The sequence below is a fragment of the Mesoplodon mirus genome (assembly GCF_964341445.2).
Source record: "Mesoplodon mirus genome assembly, chromosome: 15".
NCBI classification, from domain to species: domain Eukaryota; kingdom Metazoa; phylum Chordata; class Mammalia; order Artiodactyla; family Ziphiidae; genus Mesoplodon; species Mesoplodon mirus.
Genome location: NC_138991.1, coordinates 17,957,971 through 17,978,580, shown reverse-complemented (window position 1 = coordinate 17,978,580; position 20,610 = coordinate 17,957,971). Strand labels below are relative to the sequence as shown.

Here is a 20,610-nt window from a genome sequence, read left to right as displayed (position 1 = left end):
CTGAAAACTGTGCCCTTCTTTCTGTTGCTCAAATGCATGATGTCTGCTCTGACCACAGGGCCTTTGCACATGAAAGGAATGCCCTCAACCCCATAAGGCTGGCAACATCTCATTCTTCAGCTCAATCTTCCTTCCTCAGGAAGCCTTCTATGATCTCTCCACCCCAGACTCTAATAGCTCCCTGTACTTGTCTTCAGAGCTCTTAGAGCAGTTTTATTTCTGTGACGATCTGACTAACCCATGGCTCTCCTTCATGCCCTATTTAAGAATGGGCACCTTATTTACTAAACTCCTCTACAGTGTATGGCACATAGTAGGTGCTCAATAATTATCTGTTCAATACATGAATTCATATTTGTGTCTGAAAGGCTGAGAACAGGAAAGGAGCCAGTCCCTTGCTTTTAGCCATACAATTGATTTTAGGTAACCTGGTCTGGGACCCAGGCCCTTTCCTCTATACAAGGCTGGCATAGTGTGCCTGGATCCTGTGCTCAAATTCTTCCTCGCCTCATAGCTGACCCCTCACCCCACCTGCAGACCCAAGACTGGCAGCCAATCACTGCCTTCAGCACAGAGAGGGAGGGCTTGGGAAGGCTCTGAAGGCAGACCTGAGGTCTGTCACTAACTCTATCACCCAGAGCAGTTGATGTACCTTCCTGAGCCTCAAGTTACCCAACGACAACATCAAAATCCTCTCTACCTTTGCAGACTTGTTGCAAGGATGAAAAGCAGTTAGATATGAGGGCACCTGGTGTATTGTAAGAAATCAATGCAAATGTGTAAATTCAATTTTATTGTAACTCTAGACCAGTGGTTTTCAAAATATAGTTCCTTGGCCAATAGCATCAATGACATCTGGGAATTTGTTAGAAATGCAGATACTGGAGTCCCAGCCCAGACCCACCGAATCTGAAACTCTGGGGTGGAGCCCAGCAATCTGTATTTTAACAAGCCCCCCAGGAGATTCTGATGCACACTCAGGTTTCAACGTACAGACCATTTGATGTTCAGTTATCTAGCATAGGGGGTGCCTTGGCTATTCAATTTGTCTTGGGAAAGACCAAAAGTTTTTACTGGAATTAGGCCATGAGACTAGAGACTCACCTGTGCTGGGTGTAAGGAACAGAAATTTATCTTGTGGAGTGCATAAGATGCTCCAGGCACCATGCTAGAAGCCTATGGATGCTATGCCATTTGATTCTCATCATAACCCATTTTGTGGCTGAGAAAATCAAGGCTCCAAGAAATTTAACAACTCAGAAGGTATAAGGCTGAGAGCTTCTTTGTAGAGTAGTGGGGTCCCTACCTCTCCAGGAACCCCAAGACGCACTGCCTCTACACCCATGCTGGTTCTGACTCTGACACTGTCCCATCCCACTGTGTGTCCCAGCCCCCATCCCTGGCCAGGGGAGAGGGCTCAGTGTCCTCCCACGCACAGCTCTAACTCTCAAAGCAAACCAGTTCCTCCTCCCTCCTCCATCATCAGAGGTAACCCAATAAGTCTGCCTTCTCAAGTCACATCCACTTAGAGAATCACTTCAGAGAGGTGGGGCAGGGAAGACAATAGCATTTGGATACAGAACGCTTTCCTCCTATCTTCTGGGCACTGAGGAAGGTAAAGAAAAGGTGCAATTTTTCCGAGGAAAGAGATTTGACTCATTACAATGAATTGTGGAGCTGAAAAATCATTTCCTAGAAGTACTGGAAATGTTAAGGCCATCATCTTGCACGAGTGGAGAGCAAGGACTCAGGTAATCCTGCCGAGACTGCCCAGGTACCCCACTGAAGCTAAAGGTCTCCTCATTCAATCTTGATTGAATTACTATTACCAAGGTAGCAGGTGGCCTGGGTATGACAGGGAAACAGCCCGACATTCTGTGCGTCTCCTTGTGCTGCCAGTTCCCTGCTGGCTGAGGCTGGGCTGCTCCATTCTGCAGGGCCCTGTGAGGAGCTGTTCCAACAGATGAAAGCTTTGGGGCCATAGAGGGGCCTTAAGCATAGAGGCACAGAGCACTGAGAGAAGTTGGGGGACAGTGGCCTATCCGATGAATTTGTGGATTCATCCGAAGCAGGATGTCCAGCCCACACCCCACTAAGGGGACTGTCTGAAGAAAGAGAGGAAGGTTTCTGATCCGGATTCCTTCCGAAGCAGAAACTGAGACAAGGACTGAAATGCAAGGACTTGCTGATCCCAGGAAACACTGGAAGGGGAATGGGAAGTAAGAGGCAGAAAGGAAGGAAACCAGTGAGGCTTGTGTCATCAAGCAAGTTACTGCTGTAGACAGCTGGGGCTTACTTTCTCCTGCTACTCCAGGAGAGAGTGTGAATACACACCTCCAAGTTATTCCACCTCAGTGGGGAGGGACCTGGGGTACTTATACCCGCACCCCCATCAGTCATGGATTGAGAGCTGCTCCTGGGGACATTTAATTTCTTGGCAGTCCCGGCAAGCAGTCAGAGAGGGCTCCAGTGACCCGAACAAGTCCTCTGACAAACAAGGGCACTGAAGGTTTCTGCACCAGGATCACTCTGTAAGGCCCAGGCAGGAGCCACCCTCAGAGACAGCCAAGGAGAAGGGGGAGTTGGGAACACTGAACAAGGCACCCATTTTGACATCCAGTACGGTCTCCCCAGAAGTCAGCAGAGCAACAGCTCTGAGAAGGAGCCCCTGAGTTTGACTTGAATCTGAGTTCCTCTCTGGAAGTGAAAACAGCCTCTCTGAAGGGTTCATCCTGATCTTCTGCTCTGAGGTCAGAGTCCTCAGCGCATGCTCCCCCAAGAGCACAGGTATGTCTAGATGCAGAGGGACTCCTTGGTAGGGAGCTCGTGGCATCCGGGCAGCAAGAGCCCGGAGCTCTGGTCCTGGCTGTCCTACAGACTCTGCGTGACCGTGGGCAGGGTTCTACATCTCTGGACCATTGCTCCTTGCCTGTGAACTCAAAGAGGCTAGACTTAGTGTCATCTAGGTTTAAAAGTCTATACAACCAGGTTCAGAGTCAATATTTATTCATCTTAATTTGCACTCTTTGCACTGAAAGATGTGAACCTGAGTGTCAGAGAGATGACGTGACCATGTTGAAGGTCATGCGCGAGGTAAAGGGCAGAACTGAGACTAGCACCTGGGTCTGCTGGACCCCATGCCCAGTACTCCAAGACACCTCAGCCCAGTGGCTTGTCTTAACTTAGGGGGTTAGAGGTCTCAGAAAATGAAAATGTCCTGGGTCTCTTGTTTGCCCTTCAGCCTTCCGCACCTGCCTCTCTAAACTGGAAGCTGATCTCTGTGGATAACATCAGAGGTTTGTACGCTCAACCTTGCTAATCATCAGGGAAATGCCAATCAAAACCCCAGTGTAATATCACCTCATACCTGTAAGAACGGCTATCATCAAAAAGACCACAAACAACAAATATTGGCAAGGATGTGGAGAAAAGGGAACCCTTGTACACTGTTGGTGGGAATGTAAATTGGTGCAGCCACTGTGGAAAAACAGTATGGAAGTTCCCCAAAAAACTAAAAAGAGAACTACCAGATGATCCAGCAATTCCACTCCTGAGTATATATCCAAAGAAAATGAAAACAGTAATTTGAAAAGGTATACACACCCCAATGTTCATAGCAGCATTATTTACAATAGCCAAGACATGAAAGCAACCCAAGTGTCTATCAAGAGATGAATGGATAAAGAAGATGTGGTATATATACACAAGGGAACATTATTCAGCCATAAAAAAGAATGAAATGTTGCCATTTTCAATAGCATGGATGGACCTGGAGGGTATCGTGCTTAGTGAAATAAGTCAGAGAGAGAAAGACAAATACTATATATTATCACTGAGGAATCTAAAAAATAACACAAATGATTATAACAAAACAGAAACAGACTCACATAGAGAACAAACTAGTGGTTACAGTGGGGAGAGGGAAGGGGGAGGGGCAAGACAGGGGTAGGGGATTAAGAGGTACAAACTACTATGTATAAAATAAATAAGATACAAAGACATATTGTACAGCACAGAGAATACAGTCAATATTTTATAATAACTTTTTTTTTTTTTTTTTTTTTTTTTTTGCAGTACGCGGGCCTCCCACTGTCGTGGCCTCTCCCATTGCGGAGCACACGCTCTAGACGTGCAGGCTCAGCGGCCACGGCCCACGGGCCCAGCCACTCCGCGGCACGCGGGATCTTCCCGGACCGGGGCACGAACCCGAGTCCCCTGCATTGCCAGGCAGACTCTCAACCACTGCGCCACCAGGGAAGCCCCTATAATAACTTTAAATGGAGTATAATCTAAAAAAATTATTGAATCACTATGCTGTACACCTGAAACTTATGTAACATTGTAAATCAACTTTTCTTTAATAAAAAGAAAAAGAAAAAAAAGATGAGAGGTTCGTAAACCTGAGAGTGTATCGGTGTCACTGGTGGGCTTTTTAGAACAGAGATTGCTGGGTGCCACCCCCAGGATGTCTGCTTTGACAGGTCTAGATGGGACCCCAAAATGAGCATTTCTAGCAAGTTCTCAGGTGTTGCTGCTCCAGGGACCACACTTTGAGAACCACTGGACTCTGTCTACAGATTCCCTTGTCCTCTGGCTCTGGTTGGGTTCAGCCACTGGAAAGCACAGGCAGAAGACTGGACTAAGTGGGGAGGGCCATCGAGGTACTCATCCCTTCAGCTCCCTTTTTTGGGGTCACCATGGGCTGGCTGCAAGGCCACTAAAGGTCACACCTCTGACCAGGTCCTCTCTCTCTGGGTTCTGGGAACCTCTTCTTACTGAATCCTCTGCGGCCTAGGCATGGCATTTAGCCCCAGGGTGCCACACTATTCCCTGTAGTCTCCCACAGCTAGCTCACATTTTCATTTAAAAAAAAAAAAAAAAGTCACTTGATTAAATTATCCTCAAATCACCCTCTTTGAAGGTCCCATCTATTTCCTGCTGGGACCCCAACAGATGCCAGAAGGGAAGCCTCATTTGATAAAATCTGCACCCCTGAGATCACTTCCTCTCCTCTGGGTAATTTCCTTCCAGTCAAGGAAGCACCCTCTGCAACTTCCACATGGGGAACGCTTGGTATTCTTGAAATTTCCCCTTGTCCACCATATACGCCCCAGGGCTACTTAAAAGTAAAGAAGTCTTTGTTCTGTTTTCCCCATTCATTTCCTTTCCTTTCACTTCCTTTCTTTTCTCCTCCCTGGAAACCCCACTGTCTCTATTGCTAAATTCCAAACAGAATCATTTGGAAGAAAGGGCTTATTTAGCCAAGGTTTCTCTTTCATTGTTTCATTGGCAGACTGTGCCCTCCCTCCCTCTCTTCCCCTTTCATCTCTGTTCTCCCAGGCCTGGGCCTTTGTCCTCCACTCCAGCCTCCGAGTGCCCTGGGTTCCTTAAGATGCTAATCACACCCGGTTTTCTTTTTGCACCAAGAATATTTCTATTTATCGAGCCAGTGCCGACTTTGCCTCCGGGAGGGAAATGTACAAGGGCAGGAACACTTTCTAATCCTCCAGGCTGTTTCTCTTTTCCTTTTTTCATGTCAATTCCAGGACTTTTTTTTTTCTTTCTTGGTTCCCCTTTATGCCGTGCACTGCTTTGGGATGCACTGGTTACTCTGGCACTGCCTCCTCTCAGGACTGAGGGCAGACCCGGTCCAGCCACAATTGGCTGCAGAATTACTGACCCGTACATTAGAAAGGAGATTCAGGTTTCTTTAAACCCACCAAGATGGTATCATGAGGTGTCTGAATTTCCTCTGCCTCTGTTTGGGTTTCCCCAGAAGTAGATACAAGATGAGGGTTCCAGTGCAAGCCGTTTACATACGAAGAGAAGAGGACACCAGGAGGAAAGGGGGAGGGGAGGGAGACAGCCAAGAGGAGGCAGCCCAGGGAGGGTGGGCAACTGCAGCCCACGCCCCACGGAAGCTCTGGAGACAGGTGCAGAACACACACCCCAGTGAAGGCGAGGATGAGCAGCTGGGCTATTGCATGGTCTAGGGAGAGACCGCTTTGTGTCTGGGCACAGCATCCTGCCCCAGCTTTGGAGAAAGTCCTCAGGCAAAGAGATGCAGACAGGCCAGGACTGGGGGGAACCAGTGAGGCCCCAGGGCACACACTTGAAGGAGGCGCTTGCTCTCAGGGTCAGGCAGGTGCAGGGTCAACAGCTGAGACTGAGCAGCCCCTGGAAGGTTGCACGCTGGGTGTGTCGCCTGCCTCACCCTAGTCCCGGCCCTGGATGCCAGCAGGAGTTACTGCACCAGGAGGCGTCGGAGCCGTGGGGTGTGGATGGGACACGGACGGCACCTTCTGCTCCCTGTGATGGAGTCTAATCCCTTTCACTGTTCTCCCTGCGGCCTGGAATCCTGCCTTCTCAGACGTGGCTCCTGAAGGGGATACGACTGTCCTCCCCTCTCCCTCCTGTGTCCCATCTCTCCACCCTCTTCCTTCAGGCTCAGAATGTCTTCCTTGATCGACTATCACTGTTCCTAGAGTCATCCTGATCCAGACTTCCTCCATCCATCCTTTCTGGGTGCTCTCTATTTTGGGGGGGAAGCCAGAAGGGAGAGACCCATGGCTCAAGCCCTTTGGGGCCTTGCAGGGAGTCCGTGCATTCCCACATTCAGTCCTGTCTACTGAGCACCAGCCCTGAGCCAGGTCTGGGGACACAGAAGTGCAAGAGAGCCCTAGCTCTGTTGTAGCAGGACACCTGTTCGGGTGAGGAGATCCGGCAGCCAACAGACAGTCACGCAAATGCTCTCAAATCACAATACTGATGAGAACTAAGGAGAAGACATGCCTTGTGCTCTCGGAGTGAATAATGGGGTTTTGACCAAATTATAATGGTCAGAAGAATTCCCTGAGGAAGTGATACCTGAGCTAAGATCTGAAGAATAAGTAGAACTTAGCAAAGAGAGGAGGGACGGGCATGTTGATAGAGAGAAGAGAATGTGCAAAGGCCCTGTGTCACAGATGAGCGTGTAAAGTTCAAGGTACTGAAAGGCTGGTGGGGCTTAACCGAGGAGACTGTGGTGGAGAGGACACGGTGTGAAATGCGATGGAGAGAGGGCTGAGGGCCTTTGGAAGAGAAGGGTTCAACACTGAAGGAAGCCATTTGAGGGGTTTTCTGTAGGACAGTGACATGTTTCAATTCATATTTTGAGGAGGTCCCTCTGGCTTCTGTTAGAGATCAGATAGGATGCATTTGGGGGCCAAAGTAGATGTGGAACAACCAGGAAGAAGGTGGGCAGAGGCCAGGTGAGATCTGATGATGGCTTGGGCACGGATGCTGAGCGCAAAGGGTGGGCAGTGGGACGTCCAGAAAGATACCAAGGCTTTCGTCCTGGGCTCCTCAGGCTTTGGACCAGATAACTGGCCCAGCCTGGATGCCCTTGTCTCTCGAGGGACAGGGTCTCTTCACTGTGCTCTGTTTATTTTTTCTATTAATATGTTCTCTTATACTATTGCATCATTATACCCATTTTACAGAGAGAAGACTAAGGCTTAGAGTGAGTACACGAGGTCTTACAGCCTATAATTTAGTGGATCCCATCTGAACTCACCATCTGATATGGGGAACAGACAAGTGACCAGGTATTTGAGGGCACTAGTACACGATGGTGCTCAAGCAGAGGATGGTCAGAGCAAGCAAAGCCTGTGCCTGGAATGCTAGTTCCCTGGCAGCAGAGACTGAGTGTCCCAGTGCCCAGCACAGGGCCTGGCTCAGAGAAGGCCCCCACATCATAGGTCTTTATACACATTTCCTGACTGTTTGAACGTCTCTTTCCAACACTACATTTGCAAGAAATTTTTTTTTTTTAAGAAATCTTGCTGTCTGCATTACTCTCTTCCAAGAGACGAATTATAAATGTTTTTCTGATTAGTTCTCCTATTCATAGCCGATTTCTAAATCAGCACAGGAAACAGCTAAGCTAAAACTTCTGCCTCTTTTTTCCTTTACAAGCCGCCTGTATCTTACGCTTTCTTCCTCTAAGCTTTTTCTTAGGCAATGTCTAGACAGTTAAAGAAAACAAAACAAAACACTGAACTGTGCTAGAAGTAATTTGTTATTCAGGATTTTTTTTTTTTTTTGGCTCAACTGGGTTACTCTGAGAACTGAGACCAAGGGATGCTTCGTACCCAACTGGTGAGATGTCAAATGGTCCAGGTTGGATGTGCCATGGCAGACAGGGGCTGTTGTTGACTCTTGTTCTAATCAGAGTATGTGCTTGGCATTTTGTATGAGGTAAGTCTGTCCTCTGTATTTATGTTGTGTAGAAGGCTGTGCATACCAGTATCTGGCAATGATCATACTTGTATGTGAACAGTGTGTGGTGTGTAGTTCTACGGCAGTCTCTCTCTCCCTTTCCTTCCAGCACTGAATAGCATGCAGGGTCCCACACAAGTACTGTCACTGCCCTTGTTCAGGCCCCCTCGTCCCTTGCTAGGACTCTTGCAGTAGCCTAAGTGGTCCCTCGGCCTCCAGCCTCTCTCAATCAAATCCACCTTCCCAATAAGCTGCCCTGGTGATCCTTCCAAAATAGACATCTGATTATGCTTCCCTGCCCCAGCCTGGCTTATTCCACATCCCCACATGGGTATTCAGTGAATTTTGCTTAAAATAAGGAGGATGGTGTATCCATACTGCTCATCAGTGACCCTGAGAAAGGAACTCTATGGCTACGAGTAACGGTGCCAGGTACTGTGCCAAGGGTTTTACGAACCTTTTTTCAACCATCCTATCTTTATTCTTTTCCTCACTTTAAAGGCGAGAAAACTGAAGCTCAGAGAGGTCAGGTCACCTGCCCAGGGCCCCACAGCTGGGATAGGAGCCCAGCCAGTCTGACTCCAGAGGGCTGGAACTACTCTGTGCCACTGTTTTCATCAAATCACACACCAGGGGGTGCTTCCAGGAACGCTAGAGCTCACTGCTGAGCAAAAGGCAACGTTCTTCCACGCCTCCCTGACCCAGGTCCACACAAAACAAGCTTTCTCCTGCAGGCTCAGGGCCACCAAACACCCAGCCCAACCTAGGCCCTGAGTGGCAGGCACTCACCACAGGGCCCTGCCCCGGCCAGCAGTGGGGTCTGGCAGGAGTCGTGATGCCCTAAACTCTACCTCTTGTGTGAACAGGGTAACCTTGGGCTCCCCTGAGCCCTGAGCTGGCCCAAACCCTCAGCTGTAGGCCAGAGTTCCTGCCTCCTTCTGAGAACCCATCCTTGCTTGGGACTCGACCTCCTTGGAATAGCATTATCTCTCACCTAGGTGTTCTCAGCCCCTCCTTCACGGGCTGGACCTTGCTCTCCACCCCAAGATGCTGCCATGATGGGTTTTTGCAGAGGGGGCCTGCTGGGAACACCCCTGTGGCTGGGCTTCCTCCCCGACCTGAAGAATTCTTGAGCGGGCAAGATCCAAGCTTCAGAGGTTTCCTGCATCTACCATGCCTGGACCCAGCTCCCTGCCCGCCCCCTCTGGCTGAGATCAGCCATGCTCTGTCGTCCAGACCGGGGATGGCAGGGAGGCTGGGACAGAGCTCCACGCTCAGCACGTGGACCCAAATCTGGAAACATCAAGGGTTATGTGGTAACAAATTCCAGGTAAATAATAGTGGTAGCTCCTTTTCGTCTGTGTGCCCAAAGCCTGGAGCCCTCCCAGAAGGTCACCTACAGGATATGATGTTGCCGTATCGATTCTTGTTGCGGTTTTCATCCTCTTTGGCTGTGTCCCACGAGGCTGTCTGCCCCTCCGGTAAGGCCTAGAACAAAAAGGACAGAGTGATTAGAATGGCTGGAGATGGGAGCTTTACCTGGGTGTCCACGGGGAAACCGAGACCCACTGTGATGGGCCACACAGTGCAAAAGACTGTGTGTTCTTGGATGGGGCCTGGGGAGAACACAGACTTGTCCCCTCCCTGGCTTATTCACTTGTTCAGGGACTCAAATGTTATTGATGTCTTTTGTGTGTCATGAGCTCAAATCTGGTGCAGGAGGGGAGTCATTTGTTCATTCGTTCACTTGACGGATATCTGAACCCCTAATATGTGTCTGGTGCTATTCTAGGTACTTGGGATACAGCGAAATAGACAAAGCCCCCTTGAGCTTTCAGTCAACTGGGAGATGCAGCAAACGAACAAGCAAACATATAGAATTTTAAATAGTGTAAAATGCTGTGAAGAAAATAAAGCAGGGTAGAGGTCTAGTGATCTTGCATGAGAATTATTTTGGATTGCATAGTCTGGGAGGGCTGCTCTGAGAAGGTAACATTTAAACTAAGTCCTTCATGATGTGAAAAAGCCAGTCCTGCCAAGAAAAGTGGGAAGTGTTTTCCAGGCAGGGAGGACAGTGGAGGCAAAGGTGGTAACCGAATGACCATGTTCAAGGATGAGGTGGGGAAAGCAGTGACAAAAGCATCTGGAGAGTTCAGGCTTTATAAGGCATTGTGGTCATTGGTAATGAGTTGGGTATTATTCCAGGTGTGATAGGAAACCATTAGAGGGTTTCGAGCAGGGCAGTTAGCTAATTTGATTTATGTTTTACAAAGCACATTCTGGCTCATGTATGGAATAGGGACTCTAGGAGGCCCAGGGAGGAAGCAGGGACATCAGTTAGGAAGTTGTTACAATAGTCCTGCCAAGAGATGATGGTACCTTGGACCAAGATGGTGCAGTAGATGTGGTGGGAAGTGATTATTTTTAGGATGTTCAGTTGAATATTGCAGATTTTGGTTTTCCCGCAGAAGCAGCCTCAGAAACAAGGATTCTAGTATGAGATTTGTTTGGGAGGCAATCCTAAGGAGCTCATGGGTGGGACAGTGGGAAAAGTCAGACAATCGAGGGAAGAATGCCAATACAGGGTACATCAACGAACAAATAACCACTGTACCTGAGGCTTAATCCCATGGGCCCATCTCATGGCTCAGAGTTGTTCTCCCAGAGGAAGAAGGGAGTTGGGGTATTTATCCCCCAGTTCCCATCTATCACTGATTGAGGACAACTCTTAGGAAATCCCTTGGCACTTCTGTCATGCTCTGTAGACAAGGTGTGCATATTCTTTTGTCTTAAGGAAGTACTCAGGCAAAAAGTTGCAAGTGCTTGCAGAAGGCGGGCAATGGGTGGGCATACATGGGAAAAGTGAGTGTGGAGGGGATGTGGGCAGGGCACCAACACATCTACTAAAGACGTGGACTATGAAGGAAAGAGAAGGATGAAGGCTGACTGGTTAAAGAACGGAGTGGAGAGTCACATCTTTTATTGAGATGGAGAAGAAACAGATGGGGGAGAAACAGGTTTGGGGAAGCACGAATTAAATGTTGTGTTCTCTACTTCCGGGTAAGATGGCGGAAGAGTAAGACGCGGAGATCACCTTCCTCCCCACGGATACACCAGAAATACAGCTACACGTGGAACAACTCCTACAGAACACCTACTGAACGCTGGCAGAAGACCCCAGACCTCCCAAAAGGCAAGAAACTCCCCACATACCTGGGTAGGGCAAAGCGGAGATATTCCCACACAGAGGATCAGTGCCGAGCGGCACTCACCAGCCCGAGAGGCTTGTCTGCTCGCCCGCCAGGGCGGGCGGCGCTGGAAGCTGAGGCTCGGGCTTCTGTCGGAGCGCAGGGAGAGGACTGGGGCTGGCGGCAAGAACTCAGCCTGAAGGGGGCTAATGTGCCACAGCTAGCCGGGAGGGAGTCCGGGAAAACTCTGGAGCTGCCGAAGAGGCAAGAGACTTTTTCTTCCCTCTTGGTTTCCTGGTGCGCGAGGAGAGGGGATTAAGAGCGCTGCTTAAAGGGGCTCCACAGACGGGCGCGAGTCGCGGCTGAAAGCGCGGAGCCCAGTGACGGGCCTGGGACGCTGGGGCTGCTGCTGCCGCCGCCAAGAAGCCTGTGTGCGAGCGCAGGTCACTGTCCACACCGCCCTTCCGGGAGCCTGTGCAGCCCGCCACTGCCGGGGTCCCGGGATCCAGGGGCGGCTTCCCTGGGAGAACGCACGGCGCGCCTCGGGCTGGTGCAACGTCACGCCAGCCTCTGCCGCTGCAGGCTCGCCCCACACTCCGTGCCCCTCCCTCCCGCCCGGCCTGAGTGAGCCAGAGTGAGCCAGAGTCCCCGAAGAGGCTGCTTCTTTAACCCTGTCCTGTCTGAGCGAAGAACGGACGCCCTCCGGCGACCTACACGCAGAGGCGGGGCCAAATCCAAAGCTGAGACCCAGGAGCTGTGAGAACAAAGAAGAGAAAGGGAAACCTCTCCCAGCAGCCTCAGAAGCAGCGGATTAAAGCTCCACAATCAACTTGATGTACCCTGCATCTGTGGAATACATGAATAGACAACAAATCATCCCAAATTGAGGAGCCAGGAGTCAGTGCTGTGCCTCTGAGGTGGGAGAGCCAACTTCAGGACACTGGTCCACAAGAGACCTCCCAGCTCCACATAATATCAAACGGCGAAAATCTTCCAGAGATCTCCATCTCAACACCAGCACCCAGCTTCACTCAACGACCAGCAAGCTACAGTGCTGGACACCCTATGCCAAACAACTAGCAAGACAGGAACACAACGCCACCCATTAGCAGAGAGGTGGCCTAAAATCATAAAAAGTCCGCAGACACCCCAAAACACACCACCAGACGTGGACCTGCCCACCAGAAAGACAAGATCCAGCCTCATCCACCAGAACACAGGTACTAGTCCCCTCCACCAGGAAGCCTACACAACCCACTAAACCAACCTTAGCTACTGGGGACAGACACCAAAAACAACGGGAACTACGAACCTGCAGCCTGCAAAAAGGAGACCCCAAACACAGTAACATAAGCAAAATGAGAAGACACAAAAACACACAGCAGGAGACGGAGCAAGATAAAAACCCACCAGACCTAACAAATGAAGAGGTAATAGGCAGTCTACCTGAAAAAGAATTCAGAATAATGATGGTAAAGATGATCCAAGATTCTATTTCCAAGATCCAAAATCTTGGAAATAGAATAGACAAAATGCAAGAAACAGTTAACAAGGACCTAGAAGAACTAAAGATGAATCAAGCATCGATTAAAAACACAATAAATGAAATAAAAAATACTCTAGATGGGATCAATAGCAGAATAACTGAGGCAGAAGAATGGATAAGTGAGGTGGAAGATAAAATAGTGGAAATAACTGCTGCAGAGCAAAATAAAGAAAAAAGAATGAAAAGAACAGAGGACAGTCTCAGAGACCTCTGGGACAACATTAAACGCACCAACATTCAAATATAGGGGTTCCAGAAGAAGAAGAGAAAAAGAAAGGGACTGAGAAAATATTTGAAGAGATTATAGTTGAAAACTTCCCTAATATGGGAAAGGAAATAGTTAATCAAGTCCAGGAGGCACAGAGAGTCCCATACAGAATAAATCCAAGAAGAAATACACCAAGACACATATTAATCAAACTGTCAAAAATTAAACACAAAGAAATCATATTAAAAGCAGCAAGGCAAAAACAACAAATAACACACAAGGGAATCCCCATCAGGATAACAGCTGATCTCTCAGCAGAAACTCTACAAGCCAGAAGGGACTGGCAGGACATATTTAAAGTGATGAAGGAGAAAAACCTGCAACCAAGTTTACTCTACCCAGCAAGGATCTCATTCAGATTTGATGGAGAAATTAAAACGTTTATAGACAAGCAAAAGCTGAGAGAGTTCAGCACCACCAAACCAGCTTTACAACAAATGCTAAAGGAATTTCTCTAGGCAAGAAACACAACAGAAGGAAAAGACCCACAATAACGAACCCAAAACAATTAAGAAAATGGGAATAGGAACATACATATCGATAATTACCTTAAATGTAAATGGACTAAATGCTCCCACCAAAAGACACAGATTGGCTGAATGGATACAAAAACAAGACCCATATATATGCTGTCTACAAGGGACCCACTTCAGACCTAGAGCCACATACAGACTGAAAGTAAGGGGATGGAAAAAGATATTCCATGCAAATGGAAACCAAAAGAAAGCTGGAGTAGCAATTCTCATATCAGACAAAATAGACTTTAAAATAAAGACTACTAGAAGAGACAAAGAAGGACACTACATAATGATCAAGGGATCGATCCAAAAAGAAGATATAACAATTGTAAATATTTATGCACCCAACATAGAAGCACCTCAATACATAAGGCAAATACTAACAGCCATAAAAGGAGAAATCAACAGTAACACAATCATAGTAGGGGACTTTAACACCCCACTTTCACCAATGGACAGATCATCCAAAATGAAAATAAATAAGGAAACACAAGCTTTAAATGATACATTAAACAAGATGGACTTAATTGATATTTATAGGTCATTCCATCCAAAAACAACAGAATACACATTTTTCTCAAGTGCTCATGGAACATTCTCCAGGATAGATCATATCTTGGGTCACAAATCAAGCCTTGGTAAATTTAAGAAAATTGAAATTGTATCAAGTATCTTTTCCGACCACAATGCTATGAGACTAGATATCAATTACAGGAAAAGAGCTGTAAAAAATACAAACACATGTAAGCTAAACAATACACTACTTAATAACGAAGTGATCACTGAAGAAATCAAAGAGGAAATTAAAAAATACCTAGAAACAAATGACAATGGAGACACGACAACCCAAAACCTATGGGATGCAGCAAAAGCAGTTCTAAGAGGGAAGTTTATAGCAATACAATCCCACCTTAAGAAACAGGAAACATCTCGAATAAACAACCTAACCTTGCACCTAAAGCAATTAGAGAAAGAAGAACAAAAACATCCCAAAGTTAGCAGAAGGAAAGAAATCATAAAAATCAGATCAGAAATAAATGAAAAAGAAATGAAGGAAACGATAGCAAAGATCAATAAAACTAAAAGCTGGTTCTTTGAGAAGATAAACAAAATTGATAAACCATTAGCCACACTCATCAAGAAAAAAAGGGAGAAGACTCAAATCAATAGAATTAGAAATGAAAAAGGAGAAGTAACAACTGACACTGCAGAAATACAAAAGATCATGAGAGATTACTATAAGCAACTCTATGCCAATAAAATGGACAACCTGGAAGAAATGGACAAATTCTTAGAAATGCACAACCTGCCAAGACTGAATCAGGAAGAAATAGAACATATGAACAGACCAATCACAAGCACTGAAATTGAAACTGTGATAAAAAATCTTCCATCAAACAAAAGCCCAGGACCAGATGGCTTCACAGGCGAATTCTATCAAACATTTAGAGAAGAGCTAACACCTATCCTTCTCAAACTCTTCCAAAATATAGCAGAGGGAGGAACACTCCCAAACTCATTCTACGAGGCCACCATCACCTTGATACCAAAACCAGACAAGAATGTCACAAAGAAAGAAAACTACAGGCCAATATCACTGATGAACATAGATGCAAAAATCCTCAACAAAATACTAGCAAACAGAATCCAACAGCACATTAAAAGGATCATACACCATGATCAAGTGGGGTTTATTCCAGGAATGCAAGGATTCTTCAATATACGCAAATCAATCAATGTGATACACCATATTAACAAGTTGAAGGAGAAAAACCATATGATCATCTCAATAGATGCAGAGAAAGCTTTCGACAAAATTCAACACCCATTTATGATAAAAACCCTGCAGAAAGCAGGCATAGAGGGAACTTTCCTCAACATAATAAAGGCCATATATGACAAACCCACAGCCAGCATCGTCCTCAATGGTGAAAAACTGAAACCATTTCCACTAAGATCAGGAACAAGACAAGGTTTCCCACTCTCACCACTATTATTCAACCTAGTTTTGGAAGTTTTAGCCACAGCAATCAGAGAAGAAAAGGAAATAAAAGGAATCCAAATCGGAAAAGAAGAAGTAAAGCTGTCACTGTTTGCAGATGACATGATAGTATACATAGAGAATCCTAAAGATGCTACCAGAAAACTACTAGAGCTAATCAATGAATTTGGTAAAGTTGCAGGGTACAAAATTAATGCACAGAAATCTCTGGCATTCCTATATACTAATGATGAAAAATCTGAAAGTGAAATCAAGGAAACACTCCCATTTACCATTGCAATAAAAAGAATAAAATATCTAGGAATAAACCTACCTAAGGAGACAAAAGACCTGTATGCAGAAAATTATAAGACACTGATGAAAGAAATTAAAGATGACATAAAGAGATGGAGAGATATACCATGTTCTTGGATTGGAAGAATCAACATTGTGAAAATGACTCTACTACCCAAAGCAATCTACAGATTCAATGCAATCCCTATCAAACTACCACTGGCATTTTTCACAGAAGTAGAACAAAAAATTTCACAATTTGTATGGAAACACAAAAGACCCCGAAGAGCCAAAGCAATCTTGAGAACGAAAAATGGAGCTGGAGGAATCAGGCTCCCTGACTTCAGACTATACTACAAAGCTACAGTAATCAAGACAGTATGGTACTGGCACAAAAACAGAAAGATAGATCAATGGAACAGGATAGAAAGCCCAGAGATAAACCCATGGACATATGGTCACCTTATCTTTGATAAAGGAGGCAGGAATGTACAGTGGAGAAAGGACAGTCTCTTCAATAAGTGGTGCTGGAAAAACTGGACAGCTACATTTAAAAGAATGAAATTAGAACACTCCCTAACACCATACACAAAAATAAGCTCAAAATGGATTAAAGACCTAAATGTAAGGCCAGACACTATAAAACTCTTAGAGGAAAACTTAGGCAGAACACTCTATGACATAAATCACAGCAAGATCCTTTTTGACCCACCTCCTAGAGAAATGGAAATAAAAGACAAAAATAAACAAATGGGACCTAATGAAACTTAAAAGCTTTTGCACAGCAAAGGAAACCATAAACAAGACCAAAAGACAACCCTCAAAATGGGAGAAAATATTTGCAAATGAAGCAACTGACAAAGGATTAATCTCCAAAATTTATAAGCAGCTCATGCAGCTCAATAACCAAAAAACAACCTAATCCAAAAATGGGCAGAAGACCTAAATAGACATTTCTCCACAGAAGATATACAGACTGCCAACAAACACATGAAAGAATGCTCAACATCATTAATCATCAGAGAAATGCAAATCAAAACTACAATGAGATATCATCTCACACCAGTCAGAATGGCCATCATCAAGAAATCTAGAAACAATAAATGCTGGAGAGGGTGTGGAGAAAAGGGAACACTCTTGCACTGCTGGTGGGAATGTGAATTGGTACAGCCACTATGGAGAACGGTATGGAGGTTCCTTAAAAAACTACAAATAGAACTACCATATGACCCAGCAATCCCACTACTGGGCATATAGCCTGAGAAAACCATAATTCAGAAAGAGACATGTACCAAAATGTTCATAGCAGCCCTATTTACAATAGCCCGGAGATGGAAACAACCTAAGTGTCCATCATCGGATGAATGGGTAAAGAAGATGTGGCACATATATACAATGGAATATTACTCAGCCATAAAAAGAAATGAAATTGAGCTATTTGTAATGAGGTGGATGGACCTAGAGTCTGTCATACAGAGTGAAGTAAGTCAGAAAGAGAAAGACAAATACTGTATGCTGACACATATATATGGAATTTAAGGGAAAAAATGTCATGAAGAACATAGGGGTAAGACAGGAATAAAGACACAGACCTACTAGAGAATGGACTTGAGGATATGGGGAGGGGGAAGGGTAAGCTGTGAGAAAGTGAAAGAGCGGCATGGACATATATACACTACCAAACGTAAGGTAGATAGCTAGTGGGAAGCAGCCGCATAGCACAGGGAGATCAGCTCGGTGCTTTGTGACCACCTAGAGGGATGGGATAGAGAGGGTGGGAGGGAGACGCAAAAGGGAGGGGATATGGGAACATATGTATATGTATAACTGATTAAATTTGTTATAAAGCAAAAAAAAAAAAGAAAAAAAAATAAATGTTGTGTTCTGGGTACATAAAGTACTGAATACTTAGAACCATGTATAGCACTTGCTTCTAAACATGTCCAAAACAATAAAAAAACAGGAGCAGCAGCAGCCATGTTTGAGATGACTAGTCAACTTTCAAGCTGAGATACTGAGCAGGAAGTTGGACATAGAGGTTCAGAGTCAGAGTTAGAAGGAAGGAAGAGATGGGACTCATCAGTTTAAGAGAAGACAGACGAGTAAACAACCATGTGACGTGATTTAACAGAGTTATGAGCCAAGTGTTATGGAAACACTGGGGAGGGTGCAGCCACTTATCTCACAGAGAAGGAAGATGGGCATTTCAGGGAGTGGGAACAGCTTTAGAAAAGCGGCAGAAGCATGAATGTCAGACCACATCTTGACTACTGCGCCAACCCTGTCTCTGGTAGAACAGGCTGGATGCCCTGCTCATGGCCCCTGCACTACTTCTGAGACTGAATGTGCTACCTCTTCAGTCTACATAGCTCCCTGTCAGCAGTGCAGGGGAGAGGAGCTTCCAGTCATCTTAATACACCAGGCTTGACTTTGCCCACCTATTTCTTACCAGGTCTACATGCTAAGCAAGGAGAAGTCTGTAACCTGACTGGTCAGAAATTCAGCCATAGTGTGGGCAATGCTTTATGCGCAGGCAGGACCACTGTCTATTCAAAGCCCAGACCATGCGTGATTCCCCCTTTCTTGCTTCCGGTCTCCCATGTCTCTTCCAAGCCAGGCTGGGTGGGTCTTCTTCTAGAGCAGGAGTTGGCAAACTTTTTCTGTAGTGGGTCAGATAACAGGCAGCATGGGCTTGGTAAGCCACGCAGTCTCTGTTCCAACTACTCATACTCGACTCCACCGTTGTAGAGAGAACACAATCCTAGACACAATGCAAACACATGGGCATGTCTGTGTTCCACTAAAACCTGATTTACAAAAAACAAGTGTTGGGCTGGATTTAGCCTGTGGCTGTAGTTTGCTGACCTTTATTCTAGAAGCATGACCATGCTCCTCATCTGTGCAGTGGTTGGGTAGATAGAATGAGTGCCCATTCTGCTACCTAGCCATACCAGACTGAATGGAGATGGGGTGAGAGGTCCTTGCCTAGGTTAAGCCATGTTCTCTAACTTAGTTTTGCCCAGGGTTTTAGACTGGGGGAACAGAGTGCCTTTCCAGCAATTACTTGATCAGAATGTTGTTCTTTGTGTGTCAGAAACCCTTAGACTGGTACCCCGGAGGAGAAGCAAAACAGGTTCCAGGCTCTGCCCTAAATCTGAGTGTGGAAAAGTGCTATGGAGATAGGAGCGTGCTCGTTCTGCAAATGGACGGCTTGTCTCTCCTTTTTCCCCTCCTCATCCTGTATTTACTCATTATAATTGACCGTCACCCTGCATCCCTCTTGTCACCAGTGCAGACCATCTGCAGACCACAAATGGTTCATGCTTTGGCATGGAATTCTTAGAACTCAGATTCCAGCCCTTGGCCTCATCCTCTCACCCAAGCCAGGTAGCTCCAGCTCTTTCAGGCAACTTGCCAGGCCTATATACTCCTGGTTCTCTGCAGGGGTGGGGAGTGCTTGTCTCAGTGGTAGCATTAGACTTCTTGATGTTTAAGCTGATACTCTGGGGATGGCTTTCTACCTGAAACCCTCTGTAATAAAAGCCACTATTCATCTAATATCCACCTAAAGTGCTATGAAACCGAGAATAGCACCCTCTGCATGTTTTCATACTCATTTTTTGGGCAAAAAAATCTGCTGGCTACTCATTATGTGCCAGGATTTAGGTTACAGTTAGATTAAGGTTTTGTAATGGCTGAACATTAGAATTGTCTGGGGAAGCTTTAAAACTCCCAGGCCCTACCCCAGACCATTAAATCAGAGTCTAATCAGGCATCAGGAGTATTTAAAGCTCCCCAGGTGATTCTAATGTGCAGCCATGATTCTTGCAAATAGTGAATTTACCTGGAGAAATACTTTCCCACAGGTCTCCTCTTGCTTTGGTTTTGTCCCTTCCAATCCATTCTCCTGTATAATCAGAGAGATCTTTCTAATATGTGAATAGGACCCAGTTACTCCCCTGGCCATTGTCACTTCAGTATAAATTCCAAACTCTTTAGTACAAGGTCCTTAATGATTTCACCCCATATGCCCCTCCAGCCTCATTTCTTACCCTTCAAACAATATTTCAGTGATTAGCAACTAAACACAATGCCAGACACAATTTCAGGTGTTACAGACTTCTGAGATTGACTATATACACAGTGTTCCCTCTGCCTGAAATTCTCTTCCACCTGAGTCTGGCTGGTAAACTCCTACATATCCTTCAAAACCCAGTTCAAGCATCTTCTCTTTTGTGAAACCTTCCTTGCTTACTTTCCCACCATCCCACTGCATCCCCAGCTAGTCAGTCACTTCTATTATTAGCTGGACTCCTTTACATCTGATCATTTGAATGTCTTGTCTTCCAACCTGGTGATGGGCTACTCCAGGTAAAGGGTAGCATCTTATTCATGTCTGTATCTTCATAACCCAATACTGGCTTTGTATTTCATATGTGCTTGAATCACCCCTTTTGAATAAATGAATGGATGGATAGATGGAAAAAAAATAGTGTGTGAGATGGCTTCTGTGCATACAGAGGCAAAGATCCTGGAATCTCAGAGGTGTAAGTGGC

At 45.9% G+C, this 20,610-nt stretch overlaps 1 protein-coding gene across 1 annotated transcript in view; it reads right to left on the bottom strand.

Moving 5' to 3' along the window:
* PTPRT (protein tyrosine phosphatase receptor type T) overlaps window positions 1-20,610 on the bottom strand; it is a gene marked incomplete at both ends in the record, with an annotated part of 1,080,119 nt that overhangs the window by 58,959 nt on the left and 1,000,550 nt on the right. The window contains 3 exon segments of the mRNA XM_082644817.1: window positions 9,660-9,747; window positions 19,899-19,925; window positions 19,927-19,983. Coding sequence (XP_082500943.1) covers window positions 9,660-9,747; window positions 19,899-19,925; window positions 19,927-19,983 — 172 coding nt within the window.